This window comes from Pristiophorus japonicus, chromosome 5 (genome assembly GCF_044704955.1).
Source record: "Pristiophorus japonicus isolate sPriJap1 chromosome 5, sPriJap1.hap1, whole genome shotgun sequence".
NCBI classification, from domain to species: Eukaryota; Metazoa; Chordata; class Chondrichthyes; family Pristiophoridae; genus Pristiophorus; species Pristiophorus japonicus.
This window is the reverse complement of record NC_091981.1, coordinates 230,489,122-230,507,850: the sequence shown is the minus strand read 5'-3', so window position 1 is coordinate 230,507,850 and position 18,729 is coordinate 230,489,122. Positions and strand designations below refer to the sequence as shown.

Genomic DNA, 18,729 nt, shown 5'->3' with positions numbered 1-18,729 from the left:
AGATTGAAATGCTTCGCCACAGGGAATAGTTGAGGCAGCATCCGAGTTTTTATGGGCCGAATGGCTGCCTCCTGTGTTGTAAATTTGTATGATTCTATAGTAGTTCAATCAAGTAGAAAAGTAAGGAATCTTCATTTTTTGTAAATGTTAATGTTTTTAAACTAAACTGCTTCTGTTTCAGGATGTTGCAGGCTAAAGTTTGGAAGCATTGTAGAGAATTTTATATCCAAGTATTGCACTATACCTCACTTCAGAAGTAGGGAACATGCAGCAATATATGAAATGCTGTCAATACTGAGCAATTGAGCATAAGGAGCCAAAAGCAGTGAGCAAGTTTTTAGAAGTAGCAGATCAGACCTTACAAGCATGCTGGGATTGTTTTGAAGAGGTAACTAAATTAGTGGATACAGGGGTATTTGAGGATAATTTATTCAAATGTTCAGAATATATTCAAAGTTCTAATAATTTTTCCTACATTATGTCTTTCTAAAATTAAAAATGTTTTGGTGATTTTGACGCAAGACTATTACTAAGTTAATAGCCTTTTGTATTACTTCTTTTACAGCAGTTTAAAGGACAGCCTGTAAGTGATATTCCAGTGTTCGAGCATCCAAATCTTCTAGATGTTCTTCTAATTCCTGTTATTGGTCCTAGGTATGTATCTATGATTATATAATTATCTTGGTTATCAAGATAGGCTAAAAGACTTTAGAGAAGCGTAGACGTGGAGGTGATCTGATTGAGGTTTATAAGATAAGGAGCGGGGAATAGATTGTGTTCCTGCTGACAGTTTGTTTCAATTAAATAGTTTAGGGAGGATCAGGGGGTCACAAATTTAAGTTGTATATGTCCAGATCTAGGTTCGATGTCAGGAGCTGGTTCTTTTCCCACAGAATAGTGGACCTCTGGAACAGGCTGCCATCTTGTGCAGTGGATATTGGTTCGTCAAATTCTTTCAAGCGAGAGCTGAACCTGTTTCTGGCTGGGGTGGATATCACATTTTACAGAAGGTAGGTACTACAGGTAATTCAGGGCCAGAGTGATCTCCTGGACTAGTTTTGATCGTCTAGATGGATCGGAGAGGAATTTCTCAGATTTCTCTTCCCTCGCTCCCTGCCCCCAACATTGGCCTGTTCTTTTTAATCTGGATTTTTGCCTCTCCCAGGACATTGTATGGTTTCAGGTGGGGTGGAGTGTATATACAGGTATGGTGATACCCAAAGTATTGCAATTGTGTGGAACAGGCTCGATGGACCAGAGGGTCTTTACCTGTCCGTCATTGTTCGTATTTATAGAAAGGTATTTTCTATATGATGTCCATTGGCATTGTTCATGGTGACTTAACAGGTTTTGCTTTTTCCCTCTCTTTTCCCCCCTCGCCCCTTTCCCCATGCCCCCTGCCCCTTTCTCCTTCCAGCTGTTTTTTTTTAAACGAACATATATATTTGAAGTTGTGAAATGTACAAGAATGGAAGGAAAGGAATCTAATGTCATTTTCCTTTTATTTGAGAACTGTATTTCCTGGTTCCAGGGTAAATCTGCAAAGACACTCCTTTGAAGTGATTGTGGGAGCTCAATGTGGGAATGCTGTACTTCGTGGAGCACATGTTTTTATTCCTGGCATTCTGTCAGCCTCAAAACGTGAGTGGTGTTGTTTGTCTCTCTCTCTCTGTTTATTTCATCTTGCTCCTCCTCTCTGAAGGCAATTATTCCTTCTGGAGTGCATGTGCAGGGTAGCTCCTTAATACCTCACCGAAAGTGAGTGCCACTGGAATGTTCAATTTTGGGGAGCATTACCATTGATCCTGGGCTTAATCTTGTATCTGGTCCCACATTTGCAGCAGGAGCCAGTGGACAGAATCAGAAGCAGGAATACCGGCCAGTTTCTGCAGCCTGGAAGTGGCAAAGCTAATTTTAGTGACCCCACTGCCATTCTGAATGAAGTTGGTAACTCTGCACAGGTTTAGGGGTTTAATCTGCAATCTTTCTAGACTGTATGGCTCAGTACCATACCACATGGTGAATTTACCCATTTAACTATCGGAGGTCACTCAGTTAGAGCTACCTGTTGATGAGCCTAAAATGTTGAAGTTGTAATATACCTTTTTGCTTGCCTATATCGCCCATTTTAGTTACTATTAACCAAAATAAAACCCAAACTGTTTAAGATTCTTATGTTCTAGATTTTTGAAAGTTTTAGTTGCAGTATCCAATTTCAAATTAAAAGTTATCCCTAATTAAAAGCATATGGCAATAGAGTAATCTGTAAAAAATCAAATTAGATCAATGAATTTCTAGCATTTTTCACACTACTATGTACCTCTAATATGCTCATAAAAATGGATAACTGGATATATCAAATGTTAGATGATTTTGGGGCAGTTCTCTTGCTCCCCTTCCTCCTCTCCCCTTCCTGCCCCTCCTCCTCAGCTAGGTGTTCACTAAGGAGAGAGGGAAATGTTTGGGCGAATCAACAGGTCTTCTCTCTTACTCTAGGTTTTCATGTGCAATTTTAATTTGGGTTACTGCCATTTTTAATATGCTAATTGGAAAACCAAGAGGCTGGATTTTCTACTTTGCCGTTTTCGGACGAAAACGGAGGCGGGGTGGGAAATTTACCACCCAATTACTGTTTTCGATTAATGGATTAATTTTCGTCATTTGGGCCCTGCACGGGCCGCAGAGCAAAGGGAAGCGTTGTACTACTTTCGTGGTGCAAAAACGGGAACCTCGCCAACTAAAGTGTGGGGCTGGGAGTGCTCCGAGAGGCCTTGGGAGGGGGAAAAAAAAATTCACAAACATTCAAAAAACATTGCCAATGCCCTTACAACACAAATTGCTAAAAAAAAAAGAAAAACTGGAACATACCTTTTTTTACAGTTTATCCAAACTCACCGCCACCATCGCAGGGCGCGTTTCGCGACGTACGGGTCGGGTGCAAGTCGAAACTCGCAGAGGTATCGCAAGGAGAACCATTGCATACCCGGCTCAGCTCTCACCGGCAGTGTTTCTAAGCACCGCCACAAAACCTGACCGGTGGATCGCGACCTGGCAACAAAGAGCTGAGCGCCCATTTTTCGCCACGGAGAGTCAAAACCCCAGTTCGCAAACGACCTGAAAATCCAGCCCAAGGTTCTAATATAGTTGGAGTGAAATACATCTGGCAGAGGGTTGTCCATTTAAATCTTCTCACAACAAGTCCATTTAAATCTTCTCACAACAATTTAAGGAATAATTGCTGTCCTCATACAATGTAACATCATGACCCTGAAATTCCGGCCTCCCCAAGTCCGTACGAAGTTTGTACGGACCCAGGAAGGCATCGGCAAAGTCGGTTTTCGGTGCGCAATAAGCATACGCTGAAAACCGGCTTTTCCGATCTGTCAAGTTTCTGGCAAATGTCCTCAAAAAATCTTGCGCCTGAGGCGCATAGTCTACTTTTACAGGCGCAAGTGTTTTTTAAAAAAAAACAAAAACATATAAAAAAAATAAAATTATGAAAATATATTTTATCATTTAAAATAAAACTTACCATTTTGGGGAGGGTTTTTAAAGAATCGAGAAAATATATATATATTTTTAAGACATTAATAACTTTAATAAAAAAATAGAAAATATACACTACATTCATTTAAATGCTTTGAATGTTTGGGGCTGTGTTTTGGGTGTTTGGGCTGTTTCTCAATCAATGTAATAGGAGTTTAGGGTCTTTCAGAACTCCTATTACTATGATACTTTACCTGATTGGCTGCCCAGAGCCATGTGACTCCAGGCCTGCGCACATCCCGACGTGCACGCGCTGCGACTGGCAGTCAGCTCGGGCCAAAGTCGAACGTGGGCAGCAGCTCAAGGTAGGTGCGTGTTTTTTTTCTAAAATGCCCACGGGAAGGCCAAAACGGAACTTCAGGGCCCATATGTTGATACCATGAATCTATGTGTGATCCAACTATCACTTGGTAATTAATTGAAAAATATTCTTTAACTGCTTTTCTATCGCCCACTAAAATTTAATGTTCTTGCCTTAATCCTAGGTTTTACATTGTATTTTACATTTATTTGTCCAGACAATACAAAATTATATACAATACAAAATTAACGTTCTCTCTTTTTGTTTCAGTAATGAAAGCTGGTGATGTAGTTTCTGTATATTCAGATATTTGTGGCAAATGTAAAAGGGGTGCAAAAGAATTTATGGGAACAAAAGCATTTGTAGGGAATGGAATTGCTGAATTAAGCCGCAATGAAATATTTTGCTCAAACAGCACTTTAAGGTAAATATTTTGCACATATTGTGTGGTTTTATTAATTCCGAAATACATATTGTTGTGTATTGAGCCAGAACCAACATTTGTGTGTGTGTGCGTGTGTGTGTCTGTCTCTCTCTCTCTCTCTCTCTCGATGCTTGTTAATTATAGCAAGTAAGTGGTACAGTCCTTAAATGTTCTGACTGTCCTGACAAAACATGCCCAACAAACAGATTTGGGGCACAGACATGTTCACAGAATGTAGAGCACATTGAAAACAAAAAATAGAACTTGTATCTTGATTCATAATATTGATACGATATCACTAATATTTTGGCATCTAATGAAAAATACGATTAAAATCCTTAGAGATTAGAATTGTGCGAGGTTTGTGTGTATGTATATAATTTCTTTTAAAATTGTAATTGGTGTTTATTCATTCACAGGGGTGTGGGAATCAGAATGACAGAGCCAGTCTACATCAGTCCATCATTTGACAACCTCTTATCTAGTTTTATGTTTTTACAAGTAAGTCTGAACTCTGCTATATCTTGAAATAACAGGTGCAGCATTGTTTCAGAGTTTTGCATGCAGCCATTGCCTGTCTCTGTTCCACACTGGATGAGTGGGATTGACAATTGCTCACTTTGTTCACTTGCAATATTGAAGTCTGCTTCTGCTGGTTTTGCTGGTAGCTGTGTATGTACTGCATTTTGTTCACAAAAGATTGACATTTTCAACAGTTGTATTCATTTTATATTAACTGTAAGGAAGGCAAGGGACACAACCATTGTTATCCCTATTGACACCTTTGTCATTCTTTTCTGTCAATCAGTGCTCTTGTGGCCTCATGTCAAATATCAACTGGGTGGTTCTCTGAGATCCAAAATAGCTGTTTCCTGTGGAGAAGAGGAAATATCACCTACAAGTTTTTACATACTTAGTAGGGAAAATTTAAATTGACAACTACATAAGAGTTTTACAGAGACAATATAAAAGCCTTGCACCAACAGATTGATTTGTAAGCACCAAGTAAATCAAATGTTGAGCCCACCCTCTCAAAAGAAAGTAATCCTATAGAAGTTGATTGCATTCTGGTAAGGTACACGTATGAGAACATGAGTGCAGCAGATGGCACTTTGTGCTTAGGGAAATTATGTTACTATATAGTGGACACTGCTCTTGTGTTGACAAATAGTGTTCACAGAAAAAGTTATGTACTGGCCAACTCCTGCAACTAACAAACATCAGTCAGTATTTAATGCATTGATGTGCAGCCAAATTTATCAATGTTACAAATATTTTGAAATGCAGCCTGAAAAAACCCTGAGGGCAGTGGTGGCATTCCCAGAAACTGGCAGTGGGTTCCTCTGGTGGGATTGGGCTCCAGGTCTAGTGCATGTATGTAGCACCATTCAGCAGTGAGAAACAGCCTTAAGCATATTTCTATATTTATATCTCTATATTTATATCTCTGTGTATGTGTAGGTACTTGCAAAAAAAAAGGTATTTATATAGCGTTTTTCACAACCTCTGGATGTCCTAAAGGGCTTTACAACCAATTAAATACTTTTGAAGTGTAATCACTGTTATAATGTAGAAAACTCGACAGCCAATTTGTGCACAGCAAGGTCCCACAAACAGCATGAGATAAGTGACCTGATAATTGTTTTAAAGTTGGCTGTTGGCCAGAACACCAGGGAGAACTCTCTTCTTTGAATAGTGCCATGGGATCTTTTACGTCTCAGCCGAAAGATGGCATCTCTGGCAGTCCAGCGCTCCCTCAGTACTGCACTGAAGTGCCAGCCTGGATTTTGTGCTCAAGTCTCTGGAGTGGGACTTGAATCCACAACCTGCTGACTCGTGCCAGATGCTTCCCGTGGTGCATTGATTCCTTGCGTTCCTCCTCATTCTCCTCTTCTGCTAAATAGAGGGAAATCTGTAATGGATGTGTCATTTATTCCCGTTAATGACTGGCAAAGAATTCCCAGAGGACGAGGAACAATGCTGCAAGTAGCAGCAAGGCTTGAATTCAAAATAAAAAATAAATGCTCCCTGTTCTTGGTCAGAAGCAAAATTATAACAATTTAAAAATCCTTTGAAAATTCCCTTTAAATTCAATTCCACTTGTCAGTAGCCACCTAGAAACTTTTGAGTACCTCTTGGATATCAGCTTTCTTAACAATGGGCAGACCACTGGAGGACATTAAGGGGTATGGTAGCATAATGGTTATGTTACTGGACTAGTAATTCAGAGGTCTTGACTAATGATCTGGAGATACAAGTTCAAATCCCAACAGCTGGGCAAATTTAATCCAGTTAATTTAATAAATTACTAATATCAGTAATGGTGACCATGAAACTACCAGATTGTCGGAAAAACCCAACTGGTTCACTATTGTCTTTTAGAGAAGGAAATCTGCCGTCCTTACCCGGTCTGGCCTATATGTGTCTCCAAACCCACAGCAATGTGTTTGACTCTTGCGTGTCCTCTGAAATGGCCTGGCAAGCCACTCAGTTGTACCAAACCGCTGCAACAAAATCATCACTGTGGGAGTACCTTCACCACACTGACTGCAGTGGTTCAAGAAAACAGCTCACCACCACCTTCTCAAGTGCCATTGGGGATGGGCAATAAATGCTGGCCTTGCCTGAGACGCCCACATCCTGTGAACAAATACATTTTTAAAAATCAGGCAGTTGAAGTTACAGCAGCATTTAAGTGCAGTTTATATAGGGTGGACACTCCAGAGGAACATCTTGATGGATGGTGTTAGTGGGAATTTGGTGTAATTTAACTAATTTTTGCTTTACTACCCTCTTGTGATAAAATACTGTTTAATTTTGAAGATGTTTGTCTTAATATACATGAACATTTTTACTTTAAAAAAAAAAAAAACTGCAAATATATAAAAAGAATTGTGGAGATCCATGCAGCTTGATATATTTTCTTAATGTTCAGAACTTGCCGTCTGTGGTAGTGAGTCATGTGTTGGATCCAAAACCTGGAGAGAGAATCTTGGATATTTGTGCTGCTCCCGGTGGCAAGACTACTCATATTGCAGCATTAATGAATGATAAGGTAGGACTAAAACACTATAAATAATCTCTCGTTGAATTAAATGGATTGTTTTGACCTAAATAATGGACACATTCTTAATGAAAAATGGCAGAATGTCTGTTTTTGCCCACAACTAAAGACATACTAACAAAACTGCATTGAGTGAAATTGCTTAGTTAAAAGTTGTACATTTCTACAATTGTGGTGTTGAGTGGGGAGTAACAGTATATCTTAAAGTGATTAAGTCAGATCTGGCAGTCGACAGCCAGGCTTGCTATGTACATTTGAGCTTGCAGCCCATGGGTTTGAGGCCACACAGGTGACTTTTAGACCATCCAGCATCTGAGAACAAAGTGGAGGCACTGCAATTGCAGAGCAGATCAACGGAGGTGTCTGTTGTTTTCATTTTAACTAAATGATAACGAATTTTAATAGTCTACAAATCAAAGGTCACAAGCTAGAGGGGGAAGTGGTTGGAGATTGAGTTGCATTTGGGAAACAGTGTTCTTCCCAGAGCACAATGTGACTGGAGGGATTTAGGCAGACGAGTGTTTTGTGTAAGAGAATAGAGACGAGGATGTGTGGGAGAGAGCCCTATCACTGATGAATTATGGAGGTCTTGAGGCCATGTGTGATTGCAATTAAGGGAGTAGCTACATGAGAGTGGTGGAATATGAGGTGGAGATGTGGAATGCAAGGTGGATAAGGCAAGGCAATCAGATTGCTGGGGTTAGGCGAGTTAAAGTTGCTGAGGATGAAAAGTTGATCAACTTAGAGACAAAAATTGGACAAGAGAGGAGAATTTGGTGAAGAATTTGTCTACGAGTTTAAAGGAGCAATAGAGGAAAATCTTGAAGGTGATGGGAGGTAAGCTGTTGAAGGAGCTGGAGGTTGAGGGGAATAGAAACATAGAAAATAGGTGCAGGAGTAGGCCATTCGAGCCTGCACCACCATTCAATATGATCATGGCTGATCATGCAACTTCAGTACCCCATTCCTGCTTTCTCTCCATACTCCTTGATCCCTTTAGCCGTAAGGGCCACATCTAACTCCCTTTTGAATATATCTAATGAACTGGCCTCAAAAACTTCGTTGGTAGAGAATTCCACAGGTTCACAATTCTCTGAGTGAAGAAGTTTCTCCTCATCTCGGTCCTAAATGGCTTACCCCTTATCCTTCGACTGTGACCCCTGGTTCTGGACTTCCCCAACATTGGGAACATTCTACCTGCATCTAACCTGTCTAGTCCCATCAGAATTTTATAAGTTTCTATGAGATCCCCTCTCATTCTTCTAAATTCCAGTGAGTATAAACCTAGTCGATCCAGTCTTTCTTCATGTCAGTCCTGCCATCCCGGGAATCAGTCTGGTGAACCTTCGCTGCACTCCCTCAATAGCATAGAAGCATAGAAAATAGGTGCAGGAGTAGGCCATTTGACCCTTCGAACCTGCACCGCCATTCAATAAGATCATGGCTGATCATTCCCTCAGTAACCCTTTCCTGCTTTCTCTCCATTCCCCTTGATCCCTTTAGCCGTAAGGGCCATATCTAACTTCCTCTTGCATATATCCAATGAACTGGCATCAACAACTCTCTGCGGCAGTGAATTCCACATGTTAACAACTCTGAGTGATGAGCATGAATGTCCTTCCTCAGATTAGGAGACCAAAACTGTACACAATATTCAAGGTGTGGCCTCACCAAGGCCCTGTACAACTGCAGTAAGACCTCCCTGCTCCTATACTCAAATCCTCTCGCTATGAAGGCCAATATGCCATTTGCCGCCTTCACCGCTTGCTGTACCTGCATGCCTACTTGCACTGACTGATGAACCATGTTGCACATCCCCTTTTCCTAATCTGTCACCATTCAGACAATAAATTGGCTATTTATAGTTATTGCATAAGACAAGTTGTGATCTGGAGGTAAGTGGCACATTTGGGCAGGGCTGCAGTGGAAAACTAGGACCAGCCTTGATGATTGGGAAGGAGTTGCCAATGATGAGCACATTTTCAATCAGGACCAGAATTTTCTCCACGATAAAAAAAATTTAAGAAGCATGTTATTTTCTTTTTAAAATTTTGACAAGTTTTAATAGATTGTATGCCATTTTGTTTAGTTTTTTCTGAGTATTGCAATGCTACTCTTAAGCTAACTAGTATTAAAGGGGTGTCCAATCTATTACATATATTTTGGAGTTAATTGGGGCATGTTAAGAGCTCAGTTGACTGTCACAAGTTTCTTTGCTTCAAATATAAAACTACATTTGAATGTCCAGTCAGTATGCAGTCTGCTATGACTATTTGTAATTTATTTCTGTGTTTTTGGCTTACAGTAGAACTGTGAAATAGCAGTTTGGTCCTAATACTGTAGTAGCCAAAAATACCAAAGTAATAAATCTAGTGTACCTATGGGAGGCATTGGTAACAGACAACTAGTGACCGAGTGTTATTTTCTGAGCAAATGTCCAAAGAACCACTCCCTTTCAGCAGTGCTGTGAGTACTGAAATTGATCTTTTCAGAATTTCTGTTTAACCACAAAATTGACCAAATTGTGGATGAAATACAGGTATGCCTTCACCAATCCTCTTGAGCCAAGGTGTTATAATGCAAGTTTAATGTATAGATTTAGAAATATTAGTTTGTGCACTGTTTTAACTTGCCTCTCATCACAAAGAAATTGGTATTTAGCACTGGCTTGATTAATGCTAGACCAACCATTACATTTTGCTTGGTAGCATTAGACTAAATAACATTTTAAAAGCTATGTTTCACAGGTTACTGAAAAAAGAGCCAGTAATATTTTAACTCAGCATTTTTTATTGTCAGATTGTGAATTTCTAACCACAGTGAACTTAGGAAGTAATACTCTTGTCTTTAAATATTGGGAAATATGAAGGACATGCAGAAGGGTTAAGCAATTTGCGAAAGGTACCTTCACAGCTCTAAAGTCAGGTTTGCCACCTGGGTCACAGAGGTATACTAGTTGATCTCCTGTGGCATTGGACGGAGCAAGTTGGAGATTATGGTTAATCTTGTAATTGATCAATGTCTTTGGTTTGCTGTTTGTCTCTCATCTGCTTCTCCCTTTAACTTTTAAGTTTGCTTCTCTCTCTGCTTCACTCTTATTTAAATTTTATTTTCGGTGGAAGGTGGTGGATGGTATGATACAGTGCGGTAGGGAAAGGAGTCACTAGCAGCTGCATTTAGGGTGGGATGACATGCAAAATGTAGCCTTCACTGGCTTCCTTCCTTCTTCCAAACAGCTATGGTTCCCCTATTCCACAATCTTCTCCACCAATGTCCCTTCCATCACTATCACCACCCCTACCTCTTCCCCTTTGAACTACCCACCCAGCTCCTGTGTCCTCCCCACTCCCTTGCTCTGCTATTGCTCATTTCACACTTTACCATCCATTAAGTCTTATTCCATTCCCCTTTGCCGCCACTACTTGCTCACCCCAAGGGTGGCTGGCGAGAGGCCACAGGCCCCCTCACTTTCAACTTGTTTCCCTTTCCTTCCCCCATTCGCGTCTGTTTCCTTCAAATGTTTCAGAATTCAACTTAAAAAAAACATCAAATTAGAATGATGAAGAACATGCTCTGTCAGCCTGCCTGCCCACCTTTCTCTTTCACTCAGCTGTTTGCAATTATAAGCTCTGTTTCGGAGGTGTAAGGAATTGGCTATTTACTTTTCTAACTGTCAAAATACCACGTGAATAATTTGGCTTCAAAATTCAACTTGTTTTTTTAAATTGAACTAATGTTAACATGAAATCTTTTTATAGTCTCTCTTTCTCCCTCTCGCTTCTTTATCTATCCTCTCTCTGTTAACCTTTTATCTTGTGCACTGTCTGAAGCATATAGAGCACCAATTAAAATCTATAACGTGTGAACATGCAGAACTCTGTTTTACTTTTTTATTGAACACAAATATAAATTTATTTCAAAACTTTTGAAAGTTACCGTCTTGTTCAAAATTATTTGAAGAAGCGCTACGAAATAGTATATGCTGTCTATGATGTATTACATCTCCATGTGGATAGCATCCATTAATATCAAGTGTTCTAAGTATTTGCTCCATTCCCTAGCCACCGACTCCATCCCTCTCCATGACCAATTTCTGAGGCTGAACCAAGCCATTTGCAACTTTACCATCCTTTTTGACCCTGAGCTGAGTTTCCAACCCCTTATCTGTTCCATCTCCAAGACGCCTATTGCCACCTCCGTAACATCGCTCATCTTATGGGGATGCTTCAGCTCATCTGCTGCTGAAACCCTCATCCACGCCTAGAATCGACTATTCCAGTGCTCTCCTGGCCGGTCTCCCACCTTGCAACCTCCGTAAACTTAAGCTCATCCAAAACTCTGCTGCCAGTATCCTACCAAGTCCCGTTCACCCATTACGTCTGTGCTCGTTGACTTACATTGGCTCCTGGTCCAGCAACGTCTTGATTTTACAAATTTCAGCCTTTCTTTCAAATCTTTCCCTATCTTTGTAACCACCTTTCAGTCTACAACATAGAAACATAGAAAATAGGAGCAGTAGTAGGCCATTCGGCCCTTCGAGTCTGCAACATCATTCAATATGATCATGGCTGATCCTCTATCTCAACACCATATTCCCGCCTTTACCCCATACCCCTTGATGCCTTTTGTTTCTAGAAATCTATCTATCTCCCTCTCTCAAATATATTCAGTGACTTGGCCCCCACAGCCTTCTGTGGTAGAGAATTCCACAGGTTCACCACCCTCTGAGTGAGTGAAAAAATGTCTCCTCATCTCGGTCCTAAATTTCTTACCCCGTATCCTGAGACTATGACCTCTTGTTCTAGACTTCCCAGCCAGGAGAGACATCCTCCCCGCATCCAGTCTATCCAACCCAGTCAGAATTTTATACGTTTCAATGAGATCCCCTCTCATTCTTCTCAATTCTAATGAATATAGGCCTAGTCGACCCAATCTCTCCTCATACCACAGTCCTGCCATCCCAGAAATCAGTCTGGTGAACCTTTGCTGCACTCCCTCAATGGCAAGTATATTCTTTCTTTGGTAAGGAGACCAAAACTGCACACAATACTCCAGGTGTGGTCTCACCAAGGCCCTGTATAACACTAGTAAGACATCCTTACTCCTGTACTCAAATCCTCTTGCAATGAAGGCCAACATACCATTTGCCTTCGTAACTGCTTGCTGCACCTGCATGTTTGCTTTCAATGACTGGTGTACAAGGACACCCAGGACTCTCTCTACATTGACACTCCCCAAGCCATCACCATTTAAATACTTTGTCCTTATGTTTTTCCTACCAAAGTGGATAACTTCACATTTATCCATGTTATACTGCATCTGCCATGTGTTTGCCCAATCACTCAAACTATCTAAATCGCCTTGCAGCGTCTTTGCATTATATATATATATAATTTTGTGAATAACAACCCTCCAAGATCTCTGCGCTCCTCCAAATCTGGCCTCTTGCACATCCCAGAATTTCATTGCTCCACCATTGGTGGCCATGCCTTCAGCTGCATAAGCCCTATGTTCTGCAGTTCCCTCCCTAAACCTCTATACCTCTCTCTCTTCCTTTTTAAGCTGCTCCTTAAAACCCACCTACTTTGACCAAGATTTTGGTTACTTGTCCTAATACCTCCTTACATGGCTCGGTGTCACATTTGTTTGATAATGCTCCCCTGAAGTGCCTTGGCATGTTTTACTGCATTAAAGGTGCTATATAATTGCAGGTTGTTGCTGGAGATACAGTGAAAAGAGAACACTCTCCTGCATTGCTATCAATTATTCTAAAGTTTTAATGTTTTAGAATGGAGATCATGAAGTTCAACACCATTAATGTGTGGAACTATATAAATTAATCTTGCCATGCTAATTGTCCTTCCTTAATTCACATGAGGTTCAAGCTAAAAGACTGCAATTCTGCCGCAGTTGGCTGTGGAAAAGCTGATGTAGTCCAAGATGGGAACCCAGTACATTGGGTTGTTCCATCAAGCCTCCAGCAAAATTGAGATAAAATTGCCATTTACAGAAAAAATACTTCATTTCTGATTAGAGAGATGCTTTGAATTTTTGAAAAGGAACACTGAGTATACGAGCAGGGAGGTCTGACTGCAGTTGTACAGGGCCTTGGTGAGGCCACAACTTGAATATTGTGTACAGTTTTGGTCTCCTAATCTGAGGAAGGACATTCTTGCTATTGAGAGAGTGCAGTGAAGGTTCACCAGACTGATTCTCGGGATGGCAGGACTGACCTATGAAGAAAGACTGGATCAACTAGGCTTATATTCACTGGAATTTAGAAGAATGAGAGAGGATCTCATAGAAACATATCAAATTCTGATGGGATTGGACAGGTTAGATGCAGAAAGAATGTTCCCGATGTTGGGGAAGTCCAGAACCAGGGGTCGCCGTCTAAGGATAAGGGGTAAGCCATTTAGGACCGAGATGAGGAGAAACTTCTTCACTCAGAGAATTGTGAACCTGTGGAATTCTCTACCACAGAAAGTTGTTGAGGCCAGTTCGTTAGATATATTCAAAAGGGAGGTAGATGTGGCCCTTACGGCTAAAGGGATCAAGGGGTATGGAGAGAAAGCAGGAATGGGGTACTGAAGTTGCATGATTAGCCATGATCATATTGAATTGTGGTGCAGGCTCGAAGGGCTGAATGGCCTGCTCCTGCACCTATTTTCTATGAAAGGTTTATTAAAATCACCAGGGATTAAGGACCATTTCCTGCAAGACAATTAAGGGACCAACACATCAGGCACTGTTCCCATTACATCCTCCCCAGTTAAGATGCAGACCTAGGAACATCAGAACAGGAATAGGCCTGTTGCGCCATTCAGTAAGATCATGGTTGATCTGTGACCTAACTCGCCTTTGCCCCATATCTCTTAATACTTTTGGTTAACAAAAATCTATCAATCTCCGATTTAAAATGAACAATTGCCGTTTGCGGAAGAGAGTTCCAAACTTCTACCACGTTTTCTAACTTCACTCCTAAAAGGCCTGGCTCTAATTTTTAGACTGTATCCCCTAGTCCTAGACACCCCAACCATCGGAAATAGTTTCTCTCTATCTAACTTTTCACTGCCCCCTAATATCTTGAAAACTTCGATCAACTCATCCCATAATCTTCTAAATACCAGGGAATACAACCCTAGCTTGTGTAATCTCTCCTCGTAATTTAACCCTTAGAGTCCAGGTATTATTATGGTAAATCTATGCTACACTCCCTCCAAGGCCAATATATCCTTCCTAAGGTGTGGTGCCCAGAACTGCTCACAGTACTCCAGGTGTGGTCTAACCAGGGCTTTGTATAACTGTAGCATAACTTCTACCCCCTTGTATTCTAGTCCTTTCGATATAAAGGCCAGTGTTCCATTAGCCTTTTTGGTTATTTTCTGTACCAGTCCATGCAGTTTTAATGATCTATTAGAAAGTAATAATAAGACTGAACAAAGTCAACATGGATTTATGAAAGGGAAATCATGTTTGACAAATCTGTTAGAATTTTTTGAGGTTGTAACTAGCAGAATAGATAAGGGGGAACCAGTGGATGTGGTAAATTTGGATTTTCAGAAGGCATTCGATAAGGTGCCACACAAGAGGTTATTGAACAAAATTAGGGCTTATGAGATTGGGGGTAATATACTAGTATGGATTGAGGATTGGTTTAACAGACAGAAAACAGAGAATGGTGGTGCAGGCTCGAAGGGCCGAATAGCCTACTCCTGCATCTATTTTCTATGTTTCTATGTTAAACGGGTCATTTTCGGATTGGCAAGCTGTAACTAGTGGGGTGCCGCAAGGATTGGTGCTTGGTCCACAGCTATTCATAATCTATATCAATGATTTGGATGAGGGGACCAAATGTAATAGCTGTATATCCAAGTTTGCTGATGATACAAAGCTAGGTGGGAATGTAAGTTGAGTAGTATGCAAAGAGACTTCAAGGGGAATATAGACAGGCTAAGTGAGTGGGCAAGAACATGGCAAATGGAGAAATGTGAAGTTATCCACTTTGGTAGGAAAAATAGAAGAGCAGAGTATTTTTAAATGGTGAGAGATTGGGAAATGTTGGTGTTCAGAGAGACCTGGGTGTCCTTGTACACGAATCACTGAAAGTTAATATGCAGGTACAGCAAGCAATTAAGTAAGCAAATGGTGTGTTGGCTTTTATTACAAGAGGATTTGAGTACAAGAGTAAAGACATCTTACTGCAATTATTTAGGGCACTGGTGAGACCGCACCTGGAGTATTGTGTACAGGTTTGGTCTCTTTACCCAAGGAAGGATACACTTGCCATTGAGGGATTGCAATGAAGGTTCACCAGACTGATTCCTGGGATGGGGGGATTGTCTTATGAGGAGAGATTGAGTAGACTAGGCCTATATTCTCTAGAGTTTAGAAGAATGAGAGGTGATCTCATTGAAACATACAAAATTCTTACAGGGCTTGACAGGGTAGATACAGGGAAGATGTTTCCTGTGGCTGAGGAGTCTAGAACCAGGGGTCACAGTCTTAGAATAAGGGGTCGGCCATTTAGGACTGAGATGAGGAGAAACTTCTTCACTCAGAGGGTGGAGAATCTTTGGAATTCTCTACCCCAGAGGGCTGTGGAGGTTCAATTTTTGAGTATCCAAGACCGAGATTGATAGATTATTGGATATGGTAAATACTTGAGGTCCCAGCACATCCTTGCAGGAAACCCCACTAGTCACATCCTGTCAATTAGAGTACCTGCCTATTCTTACTCTCTGACTCCTGCTACTCAGCTATTTCCATAGCCAGGTCAATAATTTGCCTTAAAATGCATTCTCCCCATCAGAGAATTGTACCCCAATTTCCCGCATGACCAGCGGGGATACTCGCCACTTTACTAATGAGGAACTCATTTTTAACTAATGATGGGTTCAGTCAGGACAAAGCCATCCTTCTGACCGGGTTGCCAATGATTCCTATTCCTGCCTCTTCACAGCTGTAACTACAATCATTTAAACTCCTGGTAAAGGAAAATCCAGTGGGGACCACTTCTAACAACATTCAATTGAATCGTGACTGTATAAGAGAGGGTTATACCTCCGTGTCATAACTTTTTCCGAGGAATATTCTGTATGGTGAGGGTAAATCAATGGTCACTTTGGAAGGGTTGTAGGGTTTCTGTACACACTTATTTGCTGAATTATTTAGAATATTCTTATGTATCTTGCATCTATTACTTTGATTGGAGTATGACTTTGGTTCCCTCTAATGGTGTTTTGGTGCATTATATATAGAAGTAAAAATGAAAGAACAATCTTAGAAGAGCCACTATGTTTATTGTTTACTCAGTATCAAGAAAAATATACCTACACAAGTTAAACTCTTCATGGATGGCACTGTTGTCAGGTTATCTGCCAAAAATACTTGTACACTTCAGAATTGTTTTCTGTCATTTAGAGAGTTATCTCTCTTCTTACAAATTCAAACTTTCCCTTGTCAAGCTTTAACTGTCTGGGCTCAATTTTCCCCAGTTATCTGTGTTGTTTTTTTGGCGCGAGACGCTTTTTTTGGCATAAATTTAAAATATCCAAGTTTCCCCAAAGTTTACGATTTTTTTTTAGATTTGTTTTTTTTGCATCATAGGAGGCTTAACCTGATGTCTGTGCCAGTTTTTCACATTAATGCAAGTTTGGCTAACTCACATTTCCCCAAGGAACGCGTATGTTACCACTTCCGAAAAACCACCTGGGCATTTAAGAAAAAGCAGCACACATTACAAAATTGGCGCAGAATGACGCTATTGTTTTTATGCAAAGTTTTGGAGGGAGTCGAGAACACATTAAATATGCATCATGAAGCTTAATTTTTTCAAACTTAAATTGGAGAAAATGGAAGACTCATGCAATTCTTTAAGCCCCTGTGTCCGGGCAAGAGAGCCTTTTCTGCTAGCTGACCCTTGAGCCTGGTGAGGAGACTTTCGGTCGGTGGTGCGGTGGTACGTTGAAAAAAAAATCTAAAATTAAAGAATTGCATTAGACGTCGTTGCCCAGCTTCCCGTTCTAAGCAAGTCTATTGCGCATGTGCAGACCTGGGTGTCGTTCATTCTAGGGCGTCAACCTTTGGGAGAGAGAGAGAGAACAAAGAAGCTTTAACTCCTTGTCCTGCTGTTTTGAGCTTCTTGCAAAGGTACAATTTAATTATGGGGGCAATATTGACAATGCCATACCTCGTGCAAGTCTTCTGCACGATGCTGCTACGGAGGAGACGATTGATTTGACGTCCTCGCATGTACCTCAGAGCACGTAAGATGATGGGCAGGAGGCCTTACCGACATCGGGTATATCGAGCCAGGCGTTCATACCTGCACCTGAGTGATGTCGACTGTGAGAAGGCTGAGTTTCCGCAAAGAAGTTGTAACCGAGATCTGTGAGTTAGTAAAAGCAGACCTGCAACCTAGAAGCACCAGGAGGACTGCTTTGTCAGTTGAAGTGAAGGTTGCAGCTGCACTTTCATTCTATGCATCTGGATCATTCCAGGCTACAACTGGGAATGTGTGCACCATTTCTTAACATGGAATACATATCTGCTTTCGGCAGGTGACTGCAGCACTATTTGCCTGGAGAATGACTACATAATGTGAGGTTATCCACTTTGACAGAAATAATAGAAAAGCAAATTATAATTTCAATGCAGAAAGATTGCAAAATGCTGCAGTACAGAGATCTGGGGGTCCTTGTGCATGAAACACGAAAAGTTAGTATGCAGGTACAGCAAGTAATCAGGAAGGCAAATGGAATGTTGGCTTTTATTGCAAGGAGGATAGAATATAAAAACAGAGAAGAAGTCCTGCTACAACTGTACAGGATATTGGTGAGGCCACACCTGGAGTACTGCATACAGTTTTGGTCTCTGTATTTAAGGGAGGATATACTTGCATTGGAAGGCTGTTCAGAGAAGGTTCACTAGGTTGATTCCGGAGATGAGTGGGGTGACTTATGAGGATAGGTTGAGGAGGTTGGGCCTATACACATTGTGCAGAAGAATGAGAGGTGATCTTATTGAAACTTCTAAGATAATGAGGGACTCGACAATGTGGCTGATGATGAGGAGGAGGAAGATACAGATGACTAGGAGGACGAGAAAGCCATACAACTACCTGAACCCGGAGCACGACGGCGGAGGAGGGCGGGCCATTGTGCCCCTGTAATGATTGCTCGAGCCTTGCACCAGCAGCTCATCTGTGAACACTTGGCTGCCTGAAGGCTCAGCGGCAACTATTCCAAATGGACCATGTTTACTGTTTGGACCTGTTCCGTAATGTTGTGTTGTGTTAATGGAACAAATAATTAAAATGATTATTCTTTAATTCAAAAAGTTGTGTTAATAATGGAACAAAAAATGGAAATGATTTTGTTATAATTTAAAATA

The 18,729-nt window shown here is 40.9% G+C and overlaps 1 protein-coding gene across 7 annotated transcripts in view; it reads left to right on the top strand.

Annotated features, from left to right (window-relative positions):
- The window catches only part of nsun6 (NOP2/Sun RNA methyltransferase 6), a 61,921-nt gene that overhangs the window by 19,082 nt on the left and 24,110 nt on the right, over window positions 1-18,729 (top strand). For 6 of the 7 annotated variants that reach the window (XR_011593384.1, XR_011593380.1, XR_011593382.1 and 3 more), the window contains 6 exons: window positions 566-654; window positions 894-1,010; window positions 1,532-1,641; window positions 4,118-4,271; window positions 4,691-4,772; window positions 7,207-7,326. Coding sequence is in view for 1 of the 7 variants with exons in the window: in XM_070881374.1 (XP_070737475.1) it covers window positions 566-654; window positions 894-1,010; window positions 1,532-1,641; window positions 4,118-4,271; window positions 4,691-4,772; window positions 7,207-7,326 (672 nt within the window). In the remaining 6 variants the exon portion in view is untranslated. The remainder of the gene's footprint in view (window positions 1-565; window positions 655-893; window positions 1,011-1,531; window positions 1,642-4,117; window positions 4,272-4,690; window positions 4,773-7,206; window positions 7,327-18,729) is intronic. The other variant, XR_011593385.1, reaches the window with a different exon arrangement.